Source organism: Ornithodoros turicata, chromosome 1, assembly GCF_037126465.1.
Source record: "Ornithodoros turicata isolate Travis chromosome 1, ASM3712646v1, whole genome shotgun sequence".
NCBI lineage: Eukaryota > Metazoa > Arthropoda > Arachnida > Ixodida > Argasidae > Ornithodoros > Ornithodoros turicata.
In genome coordinates, this window is record NC_088201.1 from 59,210,003 (window position 1) to 59,237,064 (window position 27,062).

The following is a 27,062-nucleotide window of genomic DNA, read 5'->3' on the forward strand; positions in this document are numbered from 1 at the left end:
AGGGCTATAGACATGCTGTTTTCACTTCTATCATCTCTGGGCCGGCGGACGTTCTTGGCCATATGTTGCTCGACCGTCAAATGACTAATTACCTAAAAATCGTTAATTAACTTTTTATTTATAAAAGCTACGAAGTGTTCCCAATGAGAAGATCTGTTCCTTTCGGTGACCTGATATCGTAGCAGTTTTCAGAACAAAAATCCGTTCGGTAGATAGTCCGCAAAAAATTCGTCAAGGAACACCATTTTTTTCTTTATTTTGTTCATTGCGCATCTTCGGAGACCCGTCTTTCCTTCACCCCCAATGTGAGATGGTGAAGGAGCCTCATGCGTCGAAGATGCCGCCACAGTGCCGCCTCATGCGTCGAAGATTAGCTTTAACTTGCGGAAACAAAACAAAAATACATGTATCGGGTGATGCTATCAGAACTGCCCTTATCTTGTGTTGCATTTTCTGTTAATCTTTTTCCAGGACGCAAGAGGCGACAGTGTGCTCTTTCACCCTCTCACATTGGGGGCAAAGGAAAGACGAGTCTCCAAAGATGCGCAATGAACATAATAAAGAAAAAAATGGTGTTCCTTCACGATTCTTTTGCGGACGATCTACCGAACGGATTTTTGTTCTGAAAACGGCTACGATATCAGGTCACCGAAAGGAACAGATGTTCTCATTGGGACAACTTCGTAGCTTTTATAATTAAAAAGTTAATTAACGATTTTAGGTAATTAGTCATTTGACGGTCGAGCAACATATGGCCAAGAACGTCCGCCGGCCCAGAGATGATAGAAGTGAAAACAGCATGTCTATAGCCCTTATAGTTTTTTTTATGCAAAATCTATATCGCCTAAAAAAAAAGGACACCCTGTATATGTATATCATCTCACATTGTCTTGTTTCACTTCACTTTTCCTGTCTGTATTGGTACACGTTGTTTGCATATACTCGTACTGTACTAAAAATAGCAAAATTAGTATAACGGTACCACCCCAACATGTGATGTGTACCACCCGGGCTGTATATCCATATTTGCGATTCCACTGCGAAGACCTGGGTGACGCCCGTCAGTCACCACTTAGGATATATCTTGAAACCTTTCATCACCGCGCTTTACTTTCGACATATTCACCTTTGCTTCCGTGCTGCTGTTACACGTGCAGACGTATACGCACTCGGGGACCTTGACGGAGGTCGATCAACCCCGTGCATGTAAATTGCAGAGCTCCACCCAAATTGAGTCCGACCGTCTTATAATAGAGGAAAACTCTCCCGCTATCGTTTCCAATCTGGGGCGAGAAGAACTTGTTTCTTTTTTCTTTTGCGGCCGAAGCTACGGAAACCTTCTCTCCCGTGCTCAGGTGTTCCCATGAATGGCCCAGACACATTTTTAGAGGACAAAATAAAGAGTTGCCGAGGAACCGGTGCTCTGGTTGGATTTCGGATATATAAAGGCGAAACGTTTCTATGGCGGTCACATCAGTTCGTCTCATCATCTCTAGCCATGAGGACCTTTGTAAGTGTAGCTCTTGCTCTAACGTTATTCGCCTTCAAAGCGAACGTAGCTACTTTCAAAGGAACTTGAAGGGAAACCTCCACGTTTCTTTGGACAAATTTTGTCTGTTTTGTGCTCAACGTGTTACAAACTTCCCAGGTGTAATCCAAAAATTATGCATTATTCAAATATGATATACCGATACCCTAACTAAACAACTGAATTTCAAGTAGTTTCGTGAGGCATTGATGCCGGTAGTACAGAAGCGAGCGCTATGCCAAAATGGTATTGGATTCGAAAATCTGTGTATAGCACAAGTAATTTAGTTTTCGTCACTTCAGTATGCTTGGTATTCTCAACCTCAGGTACCAAACGTACTCGGAGTGCACGAATACCCCGATGCCCTAATGCAATATGCCGTGTTTTAAACATCAGGTTAACGTCGAGAATGTAAATTATGTGCACTGTAAGCATAGACATTGTGGCAGCCATTAATTGATCTTAGCTCTCTCTTGAGCCGATACTCGAGATCAACAGAAAAAAACGTTCCTCTGCATTCCATTTCAGGTTGCACTCGTCGCTCTTAGCGTTGTTGCTGCCGTTACCGCTGGAGGCCATGGTGGCTTTGGAGGCGGATTCGGGCATGGTGGTGGACACGTTGTCCTACTAAAGGGTGGCCTTGGTGGTGGCCATGGTGGCGGCTTCGGTGGCCATGGTGGCGGCCACGTTCAGGCCCTTCGAGGACCAACATACCTTGTCAAAACTGTTCACCACGTGCACAAGCTCCACGGTGGTGGAGGCCATCTGGGCGGACACGGCGGTGGATACGGCCACGGAGGTGGACACGCTGTCGTCTTGAAGGGAGGTTTCGGAGGTGGATACGGTGGTGGTCACGGCTTCGGTGGTGGTCACGTACTCGGCGGCTTGGGAGGTGGTCACTTGAGTGCAGGAAAGGCTGTTGTCGTAGCTGGCAGTCACGGCGGTGGCGGCCACGGGTGGCATTAATCACGTGAGTACTCTATACCCACACACCTGGATACTTTCGCCGCTATGGATTTGCCACCCGCAATGCCTTTGTTTTCGTTCAAGTGCTTGACCATAAATGGTCAAATTTTCGATGGTCAGTGTGTTTTTCATACGCAAGATAATGGCCGTGTTTTGCTGAATATTCTTTTCTGTCTCCTGTTCTTAGATGACATTTCTGCGACTTCCGGACTTTTCGCCTTAGAACGCAAGCTTCTAACAGCGCGAGCCGTTGAAGAAGCTGCCCTTGGACCTTGAAAATCAGGTCACTCTACCTCCTCTTGTACATATCATGTAAATAAACAATCTCTATCTTCATGCATTTACTCTTCACCTATGTCATTTCTGTCTATATATACTCTGTGCATAACTTGCAACTGGCAAATAGCTGAAACGCAGAACTTTATTCACTGCTACCACTATGAAGCACCCAGGTAATACGCGGTATAGAGTGGACGGATAAAGTGCAAAGCGGTTTAAAGTGGACAGTCCTAGCAAATCCCTGGATACTTATGTGAGGCACAAGACAGCAGTTCCGAAGCCCACACGTAAAAGAAAAAGAAGAGGAAGAAACAGAAACAAACGAGCAAAAACAAAAATATATTGAGGTACCCACGACAGTGCGACGGAGACGACGGCGGATCGGCGAAGGAGAGTCCAGGACACGGTGGTCCAAGGTAGAGTCAGTGCAAGGGCAATTAGACCCCGCTTCGCGTTGGCCAGGAGCAGCCGAGCAGCCCATTGCCCCCCCTCCCCCGAGCCCCCTTCTACTCAGCGCCGTCTATCGGCACTACACAGAAGCGCGAGCACTAATTCGACCGACGGAGAGGCACCGTCCTCTACATCTTGGTCCAGGAGCCGCGGCATTGCGCATGCGCAAAACCGCGGCGGCACCGTAGCCCACCCGACCCACTGCTGACAGGTAGAACGCAGCAACGGTTGCCTAGACACTGTCTTTTTATAATGAAATAAAAAAAAAACAACTAAGAAATAGCAAAAGTCACCGACAAGGGCAACTGAGTTGCAGATAAAAGTTCCTCAATGAAAATATATCTGATATTTCACGAAAGATACAAAAAAAGAATGTAAATACACGTACTCAGTTACTTTTACTCAGTTAATTAACAACCCTGAACTAGGTGCCTAACATGAACCTACAACCCGTCTGCACGACTTCATGCCATTAACAAAAAAGAACGAAATCGACGAATATCAGTAACATACACGATATAACTGTATCACATTCACCGCAAACATCTGCATCTTACAAACATTTATTAACATCTACAAATAAGAAAAGCTTATTGAACAGAACTGTAATTTCCGGTATAGAAAGGTTAACATGATGGAAAGTAATCGTTCGGATAGGCTGGAACATTCAAAGGGACAAACACAAGACAAGCCTCAAGGTGCCTGGGGACATGAACAGTTGAAATATGGCAGCCGTCGAAGAATCCAGACAGCGACGGGATTTGAACCAGGCATTTCTCGATTACCGGTCCAGCGCCTTGACCAATTGGACCACGCTGGCATCCGACGACTTGCCTGGGGGCCTCAATTTGACTGACGGGACACGCATTCGCTCCCACATCATCTCTACAATTCTCCTTTCACACAGACATTCATACGACACAAGTACAAGACACGGCATCTGGTGAACATGATGGGAAGTAATTGTTCTGAGGCTGGAACAAACAAATGGACAGACACAACACAAGCCTCAAGGTGCCTGGGGACATGGGGGGGACATGGGGACATTGCTGAAAACTCTGCTGAAGAGAAAACGTCAAAGTGACAAAGTTTAAATTGATTTTTTTGCGCATAAAAATTGTGAAGCACCCTTTCCGCCGAGTTCGTCGAGCCGAACCGAACCCGAACCTGAACCGAAAACCGTTATTAACCGTTATTTTTAGCCGAACCATAACTGAACCGAACCGAAACTATTGGCGCCATCTTGGAGCTGAACCGGAACTGAACCGAAACTGTACCGTTAAAAAAATCCGTCAACCGGTTCAAATAACGGTTCACACGTATTCAAATTACCGACTGCGGGAGATATTTAAATTATGCTACGTAGGGTGTGACTGATGTACGCCAACGACTTCCTAAAGGAGCGTTGCAAAGGATGATGCACAAAGGTCTAAATTTGCTCTATATGTGCAAATTTAGTACGTTTGTGGTCTAAATGAATTGCCACAACCATTAGTCTCTTTCTTGACTAAACGTGTGTGGGATTAAATGAATGTCACAGAGTGGGCACTGCATTTCACGCTTTGTCATCACAGTCCTTAATCCGTGTGCATGAATGAAAATACTTTGAATTAAACCGTGAACCGTGGTATATCGAGTAAGATGAAATAATGTGATGTGCATAGACAAATTTACCAACTAAGAATCCCTATTGCTTACTCTGAGGGCAAAAAATTGCGTAATTATATAGCCATTGTAGTACCATCAAATTCACAAAGAACACATATTTTGCGTAGATTGTTGCATTCAGAGGACCATTTGTGAAGTTTAGTAACTATTTGATGTCCTGGAGAGTAAATTTCAGGGCCAGGGGACAACAACAACAAATAAATCATGACCTGGAGTGATTCGGGGACGAAAAGGGGGAGTAAATGTAGTCGAGGGACCTAGAACCTGCAATTACTCCCCAGTCTACTTATTATTTATATATTTTTCTTAGTTGTGTTTTCTCACTTTATTAACTCCCCTGTGATGCTGGTGCTGACTTTGAGAATGGTGGTAGCAAGGTAGTCTTTGCCAATTGTTGGTACATAAGCAGAGCATCACCGTTTAGTACGCTCAGGACCAATCAGTACGTAGGTAAAAGTTGCATGTTATAGGTCTGCTAGCGCAAGTTGAAAGGATCAAAGTGATGTTTGCGATTTGCTACGAAAGCAGGCGTTACGATTTTCTTAAAATTCAAATATCTCCAAAGTGTCACATAATGTTAACTCTGATCGTGGTTGGAGGAGAACATCTTATTTAATAGTGCAAAAGTCCGCCATGAAATATTAAATGTAACAACAAAAATGTTCAAACGCAGTACACGCCTACAGCGACATTATGATGGAGTCAACTCCGTATTATGGAACCGGCTCGTGAATGGAACAGTTTAGAATTAACCGGTTTGAACCGCTATAGTTGCCTTCCGGAGCTGAACCGGAATTGAACCGATAACGTTTTCGGTTCGACTCTCTGTCGAGGAGCCCGGGGAGCACAGAAATACTCAAAAAGTTAACGATAAAAAAGATAGAAAGCAAGCGAGCTGGTGGCAGATATCCATAACGAAAACCGGAGACTAGGCGAAAATAAATATAAAAAGACGCACATAAACACAAATTTCTGTGTTTGTGTGCGTGCTTTTTTTTTATTTACCCCTAGTCTCGGGTTTCCGTTACGGAAAGAGTTATGCCTGTATCTCGAAACCGAAACGTGTAGCTGTGCAACCCGATGTTATCCCAATCGTCAGCGACAGCACTGTAACGAGGGTTGTTTACTTTCTATTTGCAATGTGGGCATGTGAGACCGCGATAGTGAGCTGTATCAGTTTTCTGTCGAACAAAGTGCTCTGTGCTACTGTTCAGCTAACACACTCACTCTTGTCGGGGAAGCTGTAAGGTACAATACGCATGTCAGCCATGGAGATTTCGTTCAAAGGAAAACGAGCTCTTGTGACCGGCGCTACTCAAGGTAAGAAAGTCTGGTTGACAGAATTGAGATTTATACCTATGCTCTTGTTGTGTCGTTACAGGAATTGGAAACTACATAGCAAAAGAATTGGCCAAGTATGGCGCACAGGTTGTTGCTGTGGGTAGGTCTGTTGACAAACTGGAGCAGCTCCGAACAGAGGTACGCTGGGCATGATAACTGATTAATACCCGAGGCAGGATGGGCACGCCTTCGCATTGTTCCTTTGTTATTATCAAGCTCACGCACATCAGAAAGAAGGTCTACATGTTTATAAGTAAAAAAAGACTGCAACGTGCTTGAACTTACCCACAGCACGTCGCTGGCGGACTAACAGGAGTTTAATACAAATTCCACTTCTGAAAACTACTTGGAAGTGGTTAAGCACCCAAGTCAATCGCTATCTTACAGTTATAGTGGTAGTTATAACACAGTACAAATGTACACAGAACAACCAGATGCAGAGCTGTATCGAAGCAAAAGCTTCAGGTCGGGTACTACTGATATTTTGAACAGAGACTGTCCTTTTCTGTTCGAAATATCGGCGACTCCCGACCTTAGGCTTTTGCTTCAGTCTGTCTTTACCGGATCACTGGGTTTTGCTCTTTTCGAGATGGTGAGCTATGGCTTTTAACTTTTTCTTTTATGTGACCTGTGGTAAATTACAAGGCACAGTGCGGGAAGTTCTTGTCAATAAATGACACGTAAGACACAGAAGCATGCAGTACATAGTTCATATCTCAAAGACGAACATTTATATAAGTTGTTTTGGAAGTTTGTATAAGCGTTTGAAGAAGCTTCCAGCTGTTCATGTAACATTGTTGTTTCATTCATGGTTGAAAGCCACATTCCGGAAGTGTGGTAAAGGCTTTGCGAACTAATTAGACATACAAATTCACGAACAACCAAATTTGTAAAATTCGTCATACTGATCCCCCCCCATATCTGTGTAACTCAGGGCTTGCCCTAACAGTCCTGCTTACAATATTACCTACGAAAAGGAAAATCATAAATAAACATTCCTTCCTTCCTTCGTAACGCAAGGCAGACAAGCTGGAGCTCATAATCTCACCTTTTGAAAAATTTCCTGTCTATGTCCCTCCACAAGTGCATTGGCAGTGGCAGCCAAAAATTGACCACTTCTGCACTTACAAAAGCCCACAAGTACTGCTGTTGCTATTATAACAAAAATGTCAATAGGACCTGCTCAATGCACTTGAAAGCTTATTGTGCAAGCTTTTGGGTATATGCCATTTCCACGTTGCACGTCTTGTATCTAACCTTTGTCACAGCCACTTGTCTTGCATTGCTTTGCATTACAATGGACCTCTTTCACAATGGCCTATGGCGATGGGTGTGGCACCTGTGACCCTGAACGTGCCACAAACATTCTCTCTGCACTGGGCAGATGGAGTTTTATGCATCTAATTCAGGTAGAACACCCCTTTCTGAGTATGCCACATGCTCAGGGGCCATGATATGGTGAGAGCCCAACTGGTGCAGCTCCAAGACCGGTTTTGTGACTGTGTACTGTTCCCCTGGGACGGTTGTTTTGTTGCGTGATAAGGGTGGTTCGCGAAAGAGCCTCTAGGCTGCAACGTGATTAGGAAAGAGGTTCATTGCTCCTCCCAAAATACAAATATGTGCAATGACCCTCATCACTCTTACCTCTCAATCACTCAGTCTTCATCATTCTTACCTCACTAATCTCCTAGAGTCTTGTCAAAATCGTGCCGCTTACTTTATCTCGAATAATTACGCTTATCGTTCCCGCATCACATCTATCAAACTGTTCCTAGGTCCTCCTCATCTCGTACTCTCTAGAACGTTCTCTCGTTTATGTCTGTTTCATAAAGTTTTGCATAATCAGCTCTTAAGGCCTAACTTTCTCGTACCGGCCTCCTACGTTTCACCTCGCCTTGACTACCCTTTCAAAGTTCCGGCACTTCTTTGCAGAACTGCTCAGCATTCGGAGTCATTTTTTCCATTAGCCATCCGGGAATGGAACAGCCTTCCAATGTCGCTGGTAATGTTTACTGACCACTCCATCTTCAAACAGGAACTCGCCAGATAGCTTGGCCTAACATTTTATGGAGTAATTCTTACTTATCTTTATATCTCTTATATCTTACATTTCTTGTGGAGGTTGGCCTTCTGTGTATTGATGACATTCTTAATACAGTACAGTGCTCCATTGGCTGGCCTTGTCATTTTTTCTGGGGTATGTATTTGTTGACATTCTCCCCTCCTCCTCCTCATGTAATGCCTGCAAAGGGTTTTTGAGGTATATCCGTAAATCAATACATAAATTCTCCTAAGACTGGCTCAGGAAAATGGTCTCAAATTTGTTCTACTTCGCTCGTTGTGGCCTGCAAGAAGTTCCAGCTTTACGAAGTCCTCTCTCAACACGGTTCGACCGAAATCCACTAGGGGCCCCAGGTTGTTCCGGTTTAACCCAAATTTATGTTTCAGACATGTTATGTTACCCCTCTTGATCATGAAGGTGATTCCATTGTAGCCCACTTTATGTTCCATTTTTCTTACTCCTGGGATGGTGATGCTTCGGAACGTGGCCTGTTCTCTTTGAAGGGTAGCTCGGGACAATGAAAAGTTTTTGTGCCAGCTGTGTATTAATCCAGCAAATGGGAATAATCTTGGTGTAGCAGTGTGCAGTTTGTCTTTCGCGAAAGATGTGGCAAAACATTAGACTGAAACTGAAACTCCTGCGTGTACCCTGTTCGTCTCAAGTGTGCATTTATATCAGTGAGCACAGTTTTGATAGAGTGGTGCTTTGTTAGATTACACTCAGGTCCTCAAAGAACAATGATTTTCAAGTGGTTTGTGCAACTTGGTGACGAAAAATTTTCTTTACCAGGAGCCAGGAACTGAGCCAGGAAGTCATGATGCACTGTTATTCCAATGTGTAATTTGTGGGAGAGCTTTCCTATAAGTATGTGAGCTGTTTGTGTGAGCAACATATTACTGAGTTGCACGCTGAAACCTTACAGTTTTAGTTCTCAACCTGTAATTTTCCAATCTACATTTTCAGGTGGATTTGAAGGGACAAATGTAACAAAGCAGAGCAACCTGTTCAGTGCCTCTATTGTTTACATCTTCTGTTGCAATTTTGTCACTCCTTGCCTTTTTTTTTTTCATACACTTTTGATTTCCTTTCTATTTTGCCTTATCGCATCTTCAGTGTTGAACGAAGAAAAAGTAACAGTGGGTTTCGTTTCGCAGGTTCCAGGCATAAAAACCATTGCTGTCGACCTGTCAGACTGGGAAGCTACTCAAGATGCCCTGTTAGAAGTGGGAGATATAGACCTTGTCGTGAATAATGCTGGAGTTGCTGTATTGGAGCCTGTTGGGGAGATTACTTCTGAGGCTTTTGATTTGTAAGCAGTGAATGATTATCTTTGTATACTTTTCTATTAGTGGAACAGTGCAAAGCTCTTACATACCTTTCGAATAAGCACAGAACAACACTCGGCTGATTGGTGAACAATAGTCACGGGCTAATACACATTATAAAAAATAAATAGAAAATACAACCACGTGATATGCCCATTTCGAATGTGTCTTTGTTAACCAATCTGTAATAAAATGGCTGCATTTTCTGCATGCAGTGTGTGATACACAGACAACTTGCACTATGCTGAAAAAAAAAAAAAACACTCCTGCTTTCAATAACCACTATTTGTAATGAAACCATTTTAAAGCAGCAACCTGAATGAACATCACTCAGTTCCTTGTGAAGCCCTTGCACCATGCAATTAGTATAGTATTTTTCTCCAGGGTCCTTGCCAGAGCATTCCTTTTTTTCTTGACAAAATCATCAGGCTCCCAACCCAAGCCAAAAAAGGCTGATAGTGTTTTGTCAAACTAACACTATGCAAATTATGTAGTTTTCCACGTGTGCATCTTAATATACATGACTGACAAAAACTTCATCTCTTATACAGACGAAAGAAAAAGGAAGCTCCAGTCACACTCAGTGTCATTGAAAACTGGGGCGTTCCCAGGATTTTTTCCAAGGGGGTGCAAGAGGGCAAACCCCCACCCCCTACCACATGTTTTTCTGGAGGCAGACGTTGCGCACTGTGTGGGTGTGGGTGTTCAGAGGTTCCTGTCATGACATCTGAGAATAATCATTACGACCTCTGACTAAAGCGAGCATTATTTTCACTAGCGACCTTGGAGTTCCAGGGGGGGGCACCCCCCCCCCCCCCCTTGCCTCTTTCTCGGTACGCCCATGATTAAAAACTACAGGGTGTTTGCTCTAACGTGTCCAGAAATTATATTTAACGCAAGCGATAAAAGAATAGCAAGTGGTACTTTTCTGATACTTGAGTAAGAAACAGGTACTGCTTTACTAGTAGCACCTGTTTCTTAGTCAAGTCGCTGAAAAGTAGTGCTCGTTTCTCTTTTATCACTTGCTTTAAATAAAATTTCTAGTACACGTGAGAGCAAACACGCTGTATAAAGGAACAGTACTCCATTTTAGCTCACCCACATGATTTATGCAAAACCTGAAAGCTTGCCACAACAATGTGTAATGCCAGTGAGCAGTTAGAGAGCTTAAGGCATACAGGTGTCCAATTCTATCAAATTACACACACACACAAAAAAATATATATACAAACTGTATATGTATACAATAACATATGTATAAATAACATAAATAATATGTATACAAACTGAACAGAACGTGATGTGTTTCAGCTAGCTTGATGTTTGACTTAGATCTGTGGAATATCACTATGGGTTATTCTTGGCTGGTGTTAGGTTTATTTTTGAGAAACTTAATGCACTTATAGATATTATGCATGATAACTGCGGGCTTTTCTTGATATGTGTTTGTCTTATTACTCTCTCAAAATGACACACTAATGACGAATCAGTGCATGGAATGGCCCTGCTCATTCTTGGGAGATCCTCTCCCTATGCACCCTCATGCAGATTTCCCTGCTTCATGCCGTGTCAGAGATGTTGAAAAACTTCCAAAAAATAAAAAAAGTAGAGCGTTCTGTTCTGAACAACCCTTTAATGATGCTTTGTAGTGCATGTCTGAATGCAACATTATTCGTATAGTTGTACTATCAGCTAACTCCTCAAACAGGATTATGTGGTTTGCTAATGTGTCCAAATGGGTTTAGGACGTTTGCACTTGCTCCTGTCTCGAAAGCTGAAGCTGCATGTCTTCTATGTTGTTCATCAAGTTGGTGAGCCTGTGTTTGCCTTGATGTGAAACATTTGCTAATCATACCTTGATGCAACTTGAAGGTTTATGATGTATGAATTCATTTCCTTCACTGTTGATATGCATGGAATAACATTATGCCTACTCACTCATTTCTTCCATCGCAGGTCATTTGCTACAAATGTAAAGGCAGCTATAAATGTCTCGCAAGTGAGTGATTTTTTTTTTCACCTGGGCATCTGTTTTTGTAAACTTACGCCTAACCTTAGAAAACGATCTTGGTGTTCCCTGTTGTGCATGGCAACTAGTTTTCTCCAACCTGCCCCTCAGTTTTGGGAACACATTTTGCAATCTGTTTCTATTAATACTGAAATGAGGGCTAAGTAGAAAGCGAGCTGGTGATAAGTATCCATGATAACAAAATCCTGAGATGAGGGACAAGAAGGGACATACACACAACGTTTCTCACACACACTTTTGTGATGTTGTGTGTGTATGTCCCTTCTTATCTCTTGTCTGGGGGTTTCGTTATCATGGACTGTTTCTATTAAGCATGTTTCTTCATCTAGTTACAGTAGAACCTAGTTGCCAAAGAAGCAACAATATCTTTTGTCTACAACCTCTGTTGCACGCTTCATTAGTTGGCAATCCACAATAGCATGGTTGGATTTGATCGTGTGTGCTCCATATTTGTTACCGCAGTTACAACTGTAAACATGACGTGCAGTGTCCTAAATCGTCTGTTGTATTTACAGTGTGCGTGTTGCTGCAACATTTAGTGTTGTTCGTTAGTTGTGTGCTACCAGTCTGAACTTGCAGTTTATTCAAAAAGAGCACCCCTCTTGTGTTTTACATGCAGTGCCATAACATGGGGAGATGTCCTGTACAATTAGCCCTGCTAGATAATAGAGCTTGCAAACATGTAGAACATGTTGGAACAACTGTGAAAGATGGAAGTCACTGAAAAGGTTAGCCAGCTGTAGGACTCGAACCCACATCTTCTGGATTACCGGTCCAGAGCTCTACCAATTGAGCTGTTGAGCTGGAACAGCCTCAGAACATCAGTTCTCCCATGTTTGAACAACTGTATCTATTGTAATGACTGTGACACTTATAGTGGTGCGAAGTATATCTGGTAGCAACCCCAAGCTGAAGGTTACACCCGCTCGTTTGCCGTACACTACTACCAGTCATTTGCTCGGCCTAGAAATATGTCACAGAGCCGCTGTGCCTATGATGGGACTCTGTTGGCATTGTTCATCTTTATCTGTGTCCCGGCGTTCTCTGTTAACTCCTCTTGTTGTCTGACGAAACGCAAGGGCACTGAAGTCAGGTTTTTTTACACACTGCTGTGTTGTCACCATGGCTTACAGTTTTTTTATCTGAAAAATAAATACATGGATCATGAAGCGAGAAGGTGTGACATAGCAGACTAGACCGGTTCCATTGACTAGATGGTTTCAGGATTGCTATATTAATTATGATATGTAGAAAGTGAAATACACTGGCTCTTGTTCATATGTGTCCCCTTTTAATTTTGTTCAGATGACACCTGGTGGGGCTGCTCCAAGTGTGTGAGGTCCAGTTTTAACTTATTGACATGATCATGTGTAGTGACGCTTCAAATGAGACATCAGATGATTGCGACTGCACCTCAGGCCGCTTAAGGCTTATGAGCAAAAAGAAGTGCTCACATACATATTTGCTGCCAAACATGGACAGAAATAACATTTCATACAAACAATTCTTGAAAACCTGGTGACATAGCTAATCCTAATCTATCATTATGCTATTATTATACAATACATTTTTTTGAGTGAGCAGCTTTTTTCCGTTCAGTGGTCAATGGCCCTTGGGCATTGGAATAGTCTATGGATGCAAGCCTTGCATTTTGCACCTCTGGCTTCGTGGATAATACCAAAATTCATTGTATTTGCATCTGTTTCTCCAGATATGCATCCGTTCCATGAAGCAAAGGAAAGTTCCAGGCTCTATTGTGAATGTATCCAGTCAAGCAGGAATAGCAGCACTGGCTTCTCATGCTGTTTATGGTGCGAGCAAAGCAGCATTGGACCAGCTGACAAGAGTGATGGCTTTGGAACTTGGACCTTATAACGTAAGAGAATAATTCTCATTTTGGGACATTAATGTTGATTTGTAGAAACATATTTGCCTCTAGTGTACAGACGAATCTGTGACAGCGAGGTAAGAGACAGAAACAGTTCATGCGATTAACTGAGATTCCTATGCTCACGCCATGCATGTAATTTTTAATGTTACTCTCCTGCCACCTGCACCCTCGGAACAGGAGCTGCACGGGTTTGACAACTTTTGTCTCATAGCCACCCGTGCCATATCTTCACACAAACCAAAAGTGCATCACACCAGCCAAGCATGTCTGCTTGCAGACAGACGCTGTCAAAAGGAGATTACGAGCACCCTATTGAGGACTGCGTCCAGTTCTGGGCTGGTTTGAAAACACTTTGCGAATATGTCTCTAGCATAAAATGGCTGAGAAGGCAACCCGAACAGATCGGAACCTACATACATTGAGAATGCAGCCATCAGACAATGTCTCGACTTCCTTTCTGCTTGTGAGACATCAACGACAATTCCTCGCTGCATCCCAAGGACCTCCCAAGGTGAAGAAGGTTGCATGCTCCGAAGGCTTCACACTGTCTGTTACACGGGGGTCTTTGTGGCAGGAGAGCCAAGAAAGCAATGACTGGCAAATCAGCTAGATGCATTGCGCAGGCATCCGAATCTCGCTTTGGACTCACCAGTTCCTGATCAGGCAGTGCAGGAATAAACACACTGAATTGCTCCTCTGACAATCTCTTCGTACTGCCACGAACTCATTAAAGGAGCAATGAAGTGACATTTAACATGGCTCAAAACCTTGTCTCATTCGTCAAGCTGTCCATTAAGAGTCACCATACAAAATGTCTTCACTGTACAGTGTACTGCCACCGTGCATTGAAGTTTACAAGGTCAGTCGGAGAAAGCAGCCGTGGAGAGCCGACACGATCCTCGCGTGACGTCGGCAAGTCCTCGTGCCCTTCTCCTTTTTTTCTTTCTGCTCAGCTCACGCACTGCTTATACTCTCATGAGCTGCGTAGGCTTACGTCACGACATACGCTTCTCCTTCCCTCATTCCCGATGCGCTCTCTCGAAGGTGGATAATTTTTTAAAGGTGCGCGGAGCAGGAGGGTTCTTGCACGCGCTGCAGGTCACCTGTGCACGTTGTTCTTTCACAGGAGCTCATCTTACTCATTGCAGAACATGCCGCAGCCAAAAACAAAAAAGAACAACAAAAAAGCGGGGCTCACATCAGTGCTCCTTTCTAAAAATAGGGAAGTCCATTGGCCAGAATAAAACAGACAGGCTAAAAAGTAGTGACAGGCTTCATAACCACTCATAACAACGGTGACATCACGGTGGGAAGCTCAGCCACCGAGTGGCCGCGAGAGACATCACGTGCTTACGAGTAACAATAAGTATGGCAGAGGTTCCCACACCTATGATTAACGCAAAGGTATGTTCCACTGTTTCTATCTCGACTACAACAAACTATAACAAAGCAAAATGTGAACAACTGCATCAGGGATACAGGGCCATTTTTTGCACAGCAGTCGAAACAGAATTGGAGTACTTTTTCGTTGACGTTCTCGTAGTCTGCCTTCCTGGTCACACACTTCCTCTTGCAGTTGCCATTTTGCTCCCAAGTGGATAAGATTTCTCGCTTGTTTGTGTCGCCTTCAAAATATTGAGCTCTTCAGCAACCTGGCGGCACGTTCCTCCTCTTGAAGCCTGTCCAATACTTCTTTCTTCTCAGTCGTCAACCCCACAAGTTTTCTCTTTGGCATCACTGTGGAGACTCCGTAGAGTTTTCTGGTGGGCTTTGCTGTGGCAAACAGCTCCAACTAAACTGAGCACAAGTGGAAGCGTGACACCTAAGCTGAGTTGTGAGCCACAGGATGTGAGCCCTTCAGTAACATTTCTTCTCCCGTTCGATGGTTTGAGTGATGTTCGGAAGTGTGGAGTGGGCTGCCAAAAGGACGTCTGACGACAAAGTCGCTAAATAATAACTTTTAATATGTTTACATCAGAAACATTGTGGGCACATCAAGCCGCTCAAGTCTACTCGAGGAGTTCTCGTCTCATCTCTCTTACCGCATTTTTCTTAGGCATTGCAGGAAGAACCCTGTCCTACTTGTGGGATAGGGAGGTGTCCAACATAGAGAATTTTGTCCCCACGTATTTTCAATGGGCGGCTGCCGGTGCAATGAAATCTTGTCCGACATAGGGAGTTGTCCAACGTTTCATTGTACTTGCAGTGAGAAAGAGCATTAGCATATGCATTTTTGCTCTTCTTTTACCATTTTCACATTCCTTCTCTCTACTGTGCTCTGTGTACCCATACATAAGTATTCTTACTCCCTTCAGATCCGTGTGAACTCTGTGTGCCCAACAGTTGTCCTAACCCCAATGGCTCAGGTTGGCTGGAGTGATCCGAAGAAGGCAGAAGCAATGAAATCGAAGATTCCACTGCACCGCTTTGCTGGTAAGGTGCATCCCATCTACAGGGACGAGCAATATTTCAATACATTTTGCGTAAGGTACTCTTTAAAGCATAGTATATGTATTTACGTTAGGGGTGTGCGAATATTCGAATTCTCGAATTCGAATCGAATATCAAACGCTCGAACTATTCGATTCGCGAATCGAATATCCAATATTCGATATTTCGAATATTCGACTATTCCACGAATATGAACGACACAACCGGAAAGTGGACTTCACCTGATGCTTCCGTGCATGAGGTGAAGCCTGCTTTACGAAATTGCTCTTGCTGCAGGACCAACACAGGTGGAATGGTGTTTCGTTTAAGATAACGTTATCCAAAGTTAGTTTTGTAGACATCGTGTGTGGAAGGGGTGGCGCCCCTCCAACATGCAGTTTAGCGGTGCCGACGAGGGACTTTGATTTGATGTCTGTGAGGTTGCCTTTAAAAAGTTAGGACTCTTGAATAATGACTACAGCCCACGAACAAGAAGGGTGTCTTAAAGATGTCCTTTACATCTAAAATTTCAGTAGTGCAACTTCCTAGGGCGAGTGCAAAGAAACTAAAGGGTGTTCATGGCGAAGCTGAGGCAGGATGCCAATTTGTTTGTTTCAGAAATGGCCTGTGGTTGTCTGAAACAATTACAGCCTCATCCATATAACATGCTACTGCCTGACATAAAATTTTGAAATGAAGGTAACCACTCCAGTACTCCAGTAAGTGTAGGCTCACCTGAAAAGCAGGAAGCACTCTCATGTAAAATTAAAGAGTAGGGGCTTTAAACAGAAGAATTGCATGTCTCTCTTGTGACAGTTAATACCAGAAAAATTACACTAAAGCCAAGGGCTACAAAATGGAAACTTTTAGTGCGAAAGTCACATGTTGTAAATTTTGCACGAATATTCGATATTCGATTCGGTATTCGGAATTTTTTCCCTCATTCGATTCGATATTCGATTCGACTTAAAATATTCGGATTCGCACACCCCTAATTTAAATACAGAGTTGCTGTTAGATTATATCTAGGGCCTGACTTTTTAGGGTTAAACCCGTATCCACCCGATATTTACCCCCCGAACGAAATCTGTAAAATTAGGGTTTAACCCGAATCTACCCGAAAACATCTGGGTTGCGTGGCGCACTCATAAGCCTGCATTAAAATAAAGTTTGATAACATTGCTAAACATTAGTTCCATGTTAAGACAAATTTTTATTAAACAAAAAAAATCACCCGAATACACCCGAATTCCTGACGACAGAATATGCCGTAACGGGATTTAACCCGAATACACCCGAATTTTCGAATGAAAAATATCACCCGATATTTACCCCCCGAATTTGGCCAAAAATAAAACCCGAAAAAGTCAGGCCCTAATTATATCTAAATATCAGCTTTAAGTATTTATTTCCTTAAATACTGTAAGTACACATACCCAGTTTACTCAAATTTGCATAATCGATCCATTTCCCTAATTACCGCACCCTAACTTGGGGCCCCCAAATATTGGTTCTATTTTTCTCCATGTATTAATGCACAATGGCCATGGTGGCATTATTGGCATACATCACACAGGAACTCTTCTAGTGCTCACAAAATGTATTGCATGCTCTGCTTATGGAAAGTAAACGCAACACACACGGAATTGTGAAAATGCGGGTGCTTCCTCGAATGTCTGAAACAAATCCGAAGATACTTATACCAGGTGTTCGACAAAGGTCCCTCGGCTAAATAATTCGTAAACAGGTGGTGGTATCGAAAAGCTTTCTTTTCACTGAGCATCCCTGAGACATCGACCAAGAACTGAACAGGGAGCGGCGAAATTGCATATGCTCATTTATTAAATAAAATTCCAAGCTTTTATATTGCGCTTTGGACGCTTTTGGAACCTTTGTTATACCGATCGGAACCTTGAGTGAAAAATATTCCAGCAAAAAAACCACGTCGATACTAGTGATTTTTCAAGGAATTAATTGGTTTCGGTTTACAGTGGAACCTCGTTATAGCGAAGTCTCACGGGAACCGAGAATTTGTTCGTTGTATCCGAAATTCGTACTAAAAGAATACCTCCAGAAATTGGAGGAGATTGCCACTAAGCTGCTAACAAGCGCGTGCACCACGTTGTGGTATGATACAGTCAGGCTACAACACAAAATGAGCACTCAAAAAAGCATATTTATTTGAAAAAATCTGTAATCGATTGTTGCCTCGTCGCGATAGCATTGTGCACGACGATGTCGCTCACCTTATCGAGACAACGAAGTCCGTTGCAAACATCTGCTTCTGACGCCGTCGGGTGTTCCAAGAGGAAGTCCTTTAATGTTCGCACCATGCTAAGCGCCTCGGCACTGGTTACGCGAGAGTTCTCCGTGCCTTCGTTTTCGCTGTCATCGCAGTCGTCATCGCTGAATGCGTCAGCTCCAACCATCGTGTTCTGCGTGGTGACGGCAGCGATTATGTCATTGTCTGATAGCTCAGCTGCCACCACGAGCTCGTCGTCGGCCGACAGAAAATCGCACCATTTGCAGACGCTTCCACACGCTGGCTTCCACTTGGTGCCTAGCCTCGTTTGTTACCGATGTCGCCTCCGTGTCAACTTCCTCCGCGATGGCCGCGAAGCCTCCCTTCGCAAAGCAGTTTCAGATTGTGGTGTGCGTGACGTTGTTCCACGCCCCGAACAACATCTCAATCGCATTTTCATTTCCAAAGACAACGCTTTCCGTTTGCGAGATATGGCGTACCAGCCGAAGGTGTACCCACGTTGTCCACACTGCCAGAAGGGAATGAATCACATTACGTGTGGTCACGTGGGTGGAGGAGGACTGGGCGCGGAGGTGGAGATGTGGCGAGGAGGAAGCGAGAGAATGGTGGCGGAGCGCCAGGCCAGGACTCGATCGCTCATTGAGTTCATTCGTCCTCATCGGTGACACGTATGCGGCGTCGCTAATCTCCATGGATAAGTCATTCCGCGATAAGAAATTCAGAGCCAAAACTTCGCAATAACCGAGGATGCGATGAAAATAGAGGAGATTACTTCGTTGTAGAAAAAAAATCCCCATAGAACCAAAGCATGGCCAATCAAGTAAAGAAAAAATTCCGTAATAACCGAAAATTTGCTGTAACCGACTTCATTTCACGAGGTTCGAATGTACATATTTCTTGTGCGGAGAAGCGTTCCCATGTGCCCCATTCTGCAAGTCGGCTTCACCTCATTACTTTCGAGCATCAGGTGAAGCCTGCTTTACACTGTTTAAAATATTCTGTCAGAAGCGTATACTAAGAGGGGAGTAAAGTCCTGTAGATCACATAAACAAAATACAGAAACCGACACTGAAGATTTTTGTTTAAGTTTAATCTATACAAGCTTTAATTTATACACGCTTGTAAATTAAACCTAAACAAAAATCTTCAGTGTCGGTTTTCCGTATTTTGTTTGAATATTCTGTCACTAAAGTCTACAAATTTTGTGAGCTCACGGTGATCACAATACTCTGGGCATTGCAGGTTCCAGTAATTGTACACCCAACTTCGAGAGTTATGTTCAGTAACAGATGGAAATATGTGCAGTTTCTAAAAAAGTACAGGAAATTCACAATGTAAACATAGAAATGAGGGGATGCACACAAAGCAGGCTGCATGTAACATGTTGAATTAACTCTCAGTGCAGTTCATCCCACTAATGCAGTCTACCATACACAACACAGAGAGGCCCTTCTCTCACGATATGTTATGCTGGTGAAAAGGTTCTCATGTTTGGAGCAGAACATCATCCAATGAGCACAACACCACAAAATATTTCACCATGCGATATTCTAAATTATTTGAATTGGGCCAATTCTGATTATTCGAATTCGATTCGATTCGCAGTGTAAGTGAAATACAGTAATCCCTCGTTACAACGAAGTCGCTTTATTCGGATTATCGCTTTATTCGAAGTTCCCCTGTGTCCCGTATAAAACGCATGCAGTTTTAACCGGATTATTCGAAGCATACTGTCGTCCGACTCCGCATTTTATGAAGCGTGAGCCGGCCCATATGCCCGCAGCTCCCGCACGAACTCAGCATTGGACTCGCGGAGCGGTGGAGACGCTGGGCAGCGTTCTCTGCAACCGTTCTTTCCCTCGTAGAAAAGAGGCGAAAGTTTCACACCATCTCCTCTTTTCTGCACGGAAATGGTAGCACGCGCGTTCCACTCGCTCGATCGGCGTCTTGCTCTCCGCGCAGTTCCCGTGTTTTCGAATGGCTCCACTGAAGATCTCACGGAAGTGTATTACGCTCGAGCAAAAAGTCGCACTAATTAGAGAAGTTGAAAAGGCTACTATGCCTTTCGTGGACGGAGCTGGCGGCAGCTGAGATCGCAAATTGCTTCGCGCACGCCGGATTTTCTAGCGGTCGTGTGCACGATGAACAAGAGCACGTCCCAGACATAGAGGACTGCGATGGTCTCTACAGGCGAGTGCATGAGCTCGTCGGACAGGAGGCGGACGGTGACTTCTCTTCGTATGCACTTGAAGACGCGGACGTCCCCGTCATCTGCCCTACCACGGACGAGGAGATTGTGGACACTGTGATAGGACGCCGGTGCGAAAGTGATGATAGTTCGGATATGATGAGCTGCGGGAAGTTCCAACCACGGCTGAGACTCAGGACATGCTCCGTTTGATCCACAATAAAATTGAGTGCGGCGGTGGTGACGACGGCCTCCTGCAGTGCGTGCACAGACTGGAGCAGGCCCTCCTGGCGCCCAACAAGGCTGCGCGTCAGACGCAGGTCACCTCTTTTTTTTTTTTAATGAAATAAAAATGCTACCATGCTGATAACTTTCCAAGGTATGTGTCTTTTGGGATACCGTTGTGTGCGCACAGTTCGGGCACCACTGGCGGCATTTTTAGCCGTTCCCGCATTTATCGAAATACCACTTACAACGAATTTTTTCCGGTCCCGACGACTTCGTTGTAACGAGGGATTACTGTATTTGTAAACTACAGTCGCTGTCCGATTTTTCGTACTCGGTGCGGATCGCGCAAAAGTCAGAATAATGGAGCAGTCCGAAAAAACGAATTTCGCTTCAAAAGTCAACTTTATTAAGCACTAGTAGGTCGGGAAAAGTTATCGATACTTTCTTGACGGGCAGTTTTCCAGCCCCGCCTGATAACATCAGGTTCTATTTCCCGAAGCGATATTTCGTCACTGTATATAGAGGAAAACACCGCAATCACCTTCGTTAGTTCAGAGTTTGACAGCTGTGCAGGGAGACAGCAAGTCGTCGATCGATATCCCGAACACGTGGAGTCATATCAGTACAAGTTCTGGCAACATTTGGCATCACAGCATTCCGCAAGTCGACTTCACCTAACGCCTGCTTGCTTTAGGCGAAGTTAGTTTTACGGCACTGTCACGCGACTCACGGGTGGAATTCGCGAATACGCTACGACAGTACATCTCTGTGCATGAGAGAAGGAAAAGGTTGAAGAATGTACGTGACAAAGCGTCTGTCCGCTCAGGAAGCACCAACAAGGGGGCATTTGCAGATGGGCCACAACACTTTGGTGAAAAAGATGAAGCAACGTGGACTTCACGTGCATTTGTTGTTTGTTTGAGAGTGATCCAATGAGACCATTCTATGTGCACGAGAGGAAAGGGAAATCCTGAGGGCGCTGCACGAAAGGCTGACCTACTTGCATAACGTATTTAGACAGCGTTGGCCGCAATGAGGACACAAAAGCGCTATGACAGGCCTCCTTGCCTTTCCTGCGGCAAAACTTTGACCCACCTCTGCCAATGGAATGCTCGATAAGATGAAGTGAACGAACGATACGAGTCGCCAATAGGAAGCGAAACTTGTGGGGCACGATCGCTATTGGTGTAGTTGTTGCCGGTTTCTAGAGGTGGAAAGGGAGACATGGTACCTTTTGACCTGTTTCAAGTCTTATTCCAAGTCCAGTTAAAGTGGGTCACAAGGAAGAAATGAGCAGTGCGCAGTTCTTTGACCTTCGCATTGCATCACGCGCGTTTGATGAGCTGGCGACCATTCGGGACGCTCGCTGTCAGGGCAAACAGAGTTCGAAATATCGAGCGACAGGGCTGTGCGGCATCTGAAATTGTGGACTTTGTTATAGATTAACTCTATATTGCCCGTGGCCATTCCGTGAACGCGTCCGAATAATCGATCATGTCTGACAAATCAGGGCACGAAAAACTACCGTATTTTCTCGATTATAAGACGACCTTTTTTTCCAAAATCCAGTGTTCCCAAGTCGGGGGCTGTCTTATATTTGAATATGCGCACCACAATGAGGTCAGGGGAGAGGCGGAAGCGGGTGAGGGGATCGGCCAATAGTGCGGTGCGACCGATATCACGTGTTGCGGTGTCAGCGCGATGCAAGTGCGGCAATGCGGGCACAATGGGGACGGCCGGGACGGCATTCATTCTTGATTCGCTGACATGGTGTCGGTCTCCAGCGTTTTGATGAAAAGTTAACACTTTCGTAAGTACAGCAATAATTTAGCGGTGGCAAGGCGGTTTCAAGTATCGGTTTCAAGTAAGTGTTACAAGGTGGCTAAAACAACAGGGAAAGATCAAGAATTGTGCCAGCGCAGTGAATTTTGGAAACTTGGTGCAGTGTGCCTGACCACGTTGTCATGCACACTCTTAAGAAATATGGTTTGTCTAACTTTTTGGATGGAACGGAGGACAATGAGCTGTGTGCAGTTAGCAACAAAGAACACAGTACAGTAGAACCCCTTTGTAGTAAACTCTCTGGGACCAGGATGAAATTTTACTAGATCAGGAGTTTTATTACATCAGGTGTGCCATTGAATGTATAGGGATTCTATCGGGACCGGAGTTCTCATTTACTATAAGCAGAGTTTTACTACAAGCGGAGTTACTATAACAAGGTTCTACTGTAGTGTGGAAAGTGATGATAAATAAATGGTATTGTGCATTGATTCTAACTGCTATTATGCCTCCCAATTCCTGTTTACTTTTTTTCCAAATTTGTGTACCCTAAACTCGGGGGTCGTCTTATATTTGAGGTCGTCTGAGATTGGAGAAAATACGGTATTCACACAGCTCTGAGAGAAAGCCTTTCGATGGTGCCACCTGTTTACGAATTACCGTATTTACTCTGATGTTTTGCACCATCGCATAATTCGCGCACCTCTAGTTTGGCACAAAAATGACAAGAAAATAAAAAATCGCGTAATTTGTGCAGTCACGTTTTCATGTGCAGATATCTAGCCCACGTGTCTCAGTGACTGCGGCAATGACTTTTCGCTTACCACGCGGTTTTTGCAATGCCGTCAGTAGTTGTAGAAGTTGCTGCGGTGCTTTTGTTTGATTTGCGCACATTTTAGAAGGATGGTCCACTGACACGATGGATGATACTGTCACTCGAACTACAAAACGCGGAAAGAAAAGCTGGGCAAACACGCTATGAATGGAGCCCGAAGTTTTAGGGTTTAACCCGATTCCCGATTCTCCCCCAAATTTGCACCCCGAACTGAAGGTTGTCTCTTTAGGGTGAAACCCGATTTTTACCCAAGTTAATTAAGTTTTCTCACCCGAATTTGCTTGAATTTAGTGCACATGTTTATTTACCTGATTTTTACCCCCCGAATTTAGAAAAAAATATTTCTCGAAAACTTTAGGCTCTAGCTGTGAACTTACAGCACAACATGACAAAGTTGGTGAACATAGTGTGCTTTCGGTTGTCAAGCACAACTAGCCAAATCTTCAAGCGGCGTTCGTTTCAACATATTTCGCCGGTAGATGAGCAGTAGTTGCGTGGTATTTGGGTACTTCTTTGGTGTGTGCACAATGCAACGATAACATCAATATCGGCTCTACTGGAAGCCTATATGATTGGCATACTAAAATTTTGAATCTTTTGCATCGTTTGGATATCGTAACGAACTTCCCCAACTTTTCCGACTTTTGGACTTTTATGGGGAGAAAAAGTGTGCAAATTATGTGAGTAAATACAGTATTCGGCTGACGGACCTTCGTGAAACACCTGGTATATACAGCAGGGGGGCTCACTTTTGTCACTACCTGTTTCACCTTCTATGGGTGAATTGTAACCTGAAGCGTTGTTAGGCTGTGTGTCATTACACTGATTACTTTTCTCCCTGCAAAGTAATCGCTCCCACTCATTGGTTCCGAGGGTCTAATAGTTATCTAATAGTGGCCTAGGCCTCTGAAGTGTATCTGCTTTGCAAAGTCTTAATCTCTCATTCTTGGAAGAGCGTGTCCAGGCCGTCAGCATTTTCTTCTGGCGTTTCTTCACCTGTGCCTGTAAACCCGTTCTCATCTTTTCTGCTCGTCATTCTCGTCCGTCCACGCTTGAACCGTTTGCTAAGAACCGGTAAGCGGTATTATGATTTGCGGTTTGGGTTACAGTTAATGGACACCAGAAATATTAGGTTACGTTATGGTTCCCAAAAAATTTCAGTTCCAAACAGTTTTCGGTTCTGTTCCGGTTGCAGTCGCTGCTTGCCGCGCTGCTGCAGCACGCAAACAGCGTAGCACATCAAGTAAACAAGCAGCCCAATGCACATTGACCGCTCGAAGACAACACGGCCTAACAGTGGGGGAACGCAAAGCGGTTGAGACGAAGCCGAGAAGATCCGAAAGTTAGGGAACGCGAATCCGAGGCCAATGCAGTTGCGACCAAGAGACGTAAACGGTACCAGACGTGTGTACTTGAAACGAGTGTGCATCAGTTGGAGTTTGCACTGGCCAGTGCGGAGTCGGCGGAGAAGTTTCTGAACAACGAGTTTGAACATGTTTTTGATGTTCGCGAACATGTGGAAAACTTTAAGGTGTGCATCACGTGCAGTAGTTCCCTGCAGTGCGATAAAATACCCACATAACGGGTACGTGTATCTCACCGTTCCGAAAAGTTTGCCCAGTGGACGATGCAGCCATTGCTGTCACATCTCCGCACATGGGTGCGAAAAGACGTGCATTTTTCCTTAAAAGTACACTCTCGCACTGCAACATAAAAAACGATAAAATATTCGATGTTTCGGAACCAATCCTAGTTCCATCATGAGGATGAAATGACTTGGCTGGGCTACCTGTTTATCTGTTAAAGGCAAATAACATTCTGGTAGGAGGCCTGGATGTTTGTTGATGGTGTTGTTTGTCTTCTTGATGAACCAGGATAAACCAAGAAGACAAACGGCGGCACCAACAGACGTTCAGGTCCCCTACCGGAATGTTATTTGCCTTTAAGAGATATACTCAATAGGTAGCCCAGCCACGTCATTTCAGACCTGATGATGGAACCAGGGCTGCTTCCGAAATGTCAATTATTTTATAGTTTTTATGTTGCAGTGCTGGATTGTACTTTTAAGGTATAAATATGACTCTCTCTGGCCTTTGGATCATTTTCATTACGTACATCAGTAACTGTGGAACACAGACAGTTTCCAAATTTTTGTTACATATTAACTTTCCACACTGTTTGTCGTATGGAGTGATTTCCGTGCTGTCAACTTTTTGGGGCACAACTCAAAAATAGACAGTCATGGTAGGATGCTGGAAAGAGTCATGCTTTCTAGACCACTTTCTCTCCTTAACACAGGAGCACCAGGAGGGTATGTTAATGCTGCCACATGGTCTTTCTGTGCTCCCGATCTTTCATGGTGTAGCCCTTCTGTCTTCCCAATCATACTAACCTATGCTATACTACTAAACTAAACCATACTATCGCTTCCCTATCATACTAAAACTCCCATCTTCAATGAATAGGTCAATAACATGTCTACCGTATATGTATGTTTGGCGTAGTGTTGCAAATCTGTGGTCATAAGAGAGACAGATCACACAAGCAAGTATCGTCCCTAGTCTAGGGTCCTTTGTTACAGGTGTTTACCATTAGCTCCCATGCATTTTAACCATTCTTTCAAAGAACTGCACGTTAATCCTATCAACTGCGCTCCTATTTCTTTATCCGTTTGTGTACTTCATTTGTGTATCCTATTGGGTATCCCCTATCCAGCACCCACTGATTTAAATCAACATTAAATTGTTCTATTTACTATCATGAAGATTTAATTGAAACAACCACATGACATGCTAATTGTAACGGTTCTATCCTGATACATTCTTTTGCAGAGCCAAGTGAAGTCTCAGATGCTGTGTTGTACCTTCTTAGCGAACGGTCGTCCATGATCACTGGCACCATACTTCCCATTGATGGTGGTTTTACAGCTTGCTGAAGATTTGGGGGGCTTTTGGTGAGCAGCTATGTCTACTATAGCCACCTTCAACTTATAGTCCCGGAAGAGGTGCATAGGTTGCACACAGCCAAAAAAATTATACTTTTGTACCCGTTTTCCCTAGAATTATATTATTGAAATGTACAATAGTAGGTGCAGCAAGGATCTCCCTAACTTAAGTTGTGGTGGATGTTTTTGTATCTGTCTATCGTACACGTCTGTGAAATATACACTTACTGTAATTTCATGCGTATTAGCCGCGGCTTATGCGCAATTTTTTTTTGTCACGTACGCTCTGTGGCTTATCCACAGGTGCGGCTTTTCTGATGACCATTTTTCCCTGGTATTTTCCCCATACGCCAGTTTTAACGAAAGGGTCTACAGTGTCTCTGGAACAGCATCGCCCTGCCGATGCACGAACAGTGCATAACAGTGGCACGTCCACATTCGAGTAGATTGGTCTTCCTGGTGCCTTCATCCAAGCAAGTTTAACGAAAGTGGTGACAGTGATTCATGTCTTCTGGAAAACGACTGACCCGTCGATCCATGAAAAACATGCAACAAGGGCACAATCCGATCTTGGTAGAACACTACAACTGACCTCCTTTGTTGTACACCATCATGCCGACCTCGGAGTATGGACCACAGGGTTTATAGCCTTCTCTATGGTCTCCTTTGTCGCACATATCAGTCGCGCCGTATTGCCCGCGGCTTATCTGCGAGTGCGGCTTATCCGCCAGAAAATTTTCAAAACGACCCTAAAAATGGGTCATGCGGCTTATCTGCAGTGCGGCTTATACGCGTGAAATTACGGTAAGAGACTTTGCAGGCAATTTCAGCAAATAAACTGTTATAGCAGACA

The 27,062-nt window shown here is 44.1% G+C and overlaps 2 protein-coding genes across 3 annotated transcripts; both read left to right on the forward strand.

Annotated features, from left to right (window-relative positions):
• Positions 1–1,410: 1,410 nt before the first annotated feature.
• Positions 1,411–2,801, forward strand: LOC135399218 (acanthoscurrin-1-like). The gene is made up of 3 exons (XM_064631006.1): positions 1,411–1,510; positions 2,057–2,498; positions 2,682–2,801. Exons 1-2 carry the CDS (start codon positions 1,499–1,501, stop codon positions 2,492–2,494), a joined length of 450 nt encoding a protein of 149 aa, XP_064487076.1. The 5' UTR covers positions 1,411–1,498; the 3' UTR covers positions 2,495–2,498; positions 2,682–2,801.
• A 3,196-nt stretch (positions 2,802–5,997) lies between these two features.
• Positions 5,998–27,062, forward strand: LOC135378280 (L-xylulose reductase-like). Of its 2 annotated transcripts, none has more exons than XM_064611263.1 (7): positions 5,998–6,211; positions 6,273–6,370; positions 9,449–9,603; positions 11,576–11,618; positions 13,360–13,524; positions 15,855–15,972; positions 24,219–24,358. In XM_064611263.1, exons 1-7 carry the CDS (start codon positions 6,151–6,153, stop codon positions 24,341–24,343), a joined length of 765 nt encoding a protein of 254 aa, XP_064467333.1. In that variant the 5' UTR covers positions 5,998–6,150; the 3' UTR covers positions 24,344–24,358. The 2 variants fall into 2 exon arrangements, with proteins under 2 accessions (XP_064467333.1, XP_064467334.1); XM_064611264.1 differs by lacking the exon at positions 24,219–24,358 and adding an exon at positions 26,097–27,062 and having other exon boundaries at positions 6,002–6,211.

Excerpts from the sequence above, each read along its gene's own strand:
- LOC135378280 (XM_064611263.1), top strand. The coding sequence starts at position 6,151 with ATGTCAGCCATGGAGATTTCGTTCAAAGGAAAACGAGCTCTTGTGACC. Across the intron at positions 9,604-11,575 it reads ACTTCTGAGGCTTTTGATTT|GTCATTTGCTACAAATGTAA; the intron begins GTAAGCAGTGAA and ends CTTCCATCGCAG. Across the intron at positions 11,619-13,359 it reads CAGCTATAAATGTCTCGCAA|ATATGCATCCGTTCCATGAA; the intron begins GTGAGTGATTTT and ends CTGTTTCTCCAG.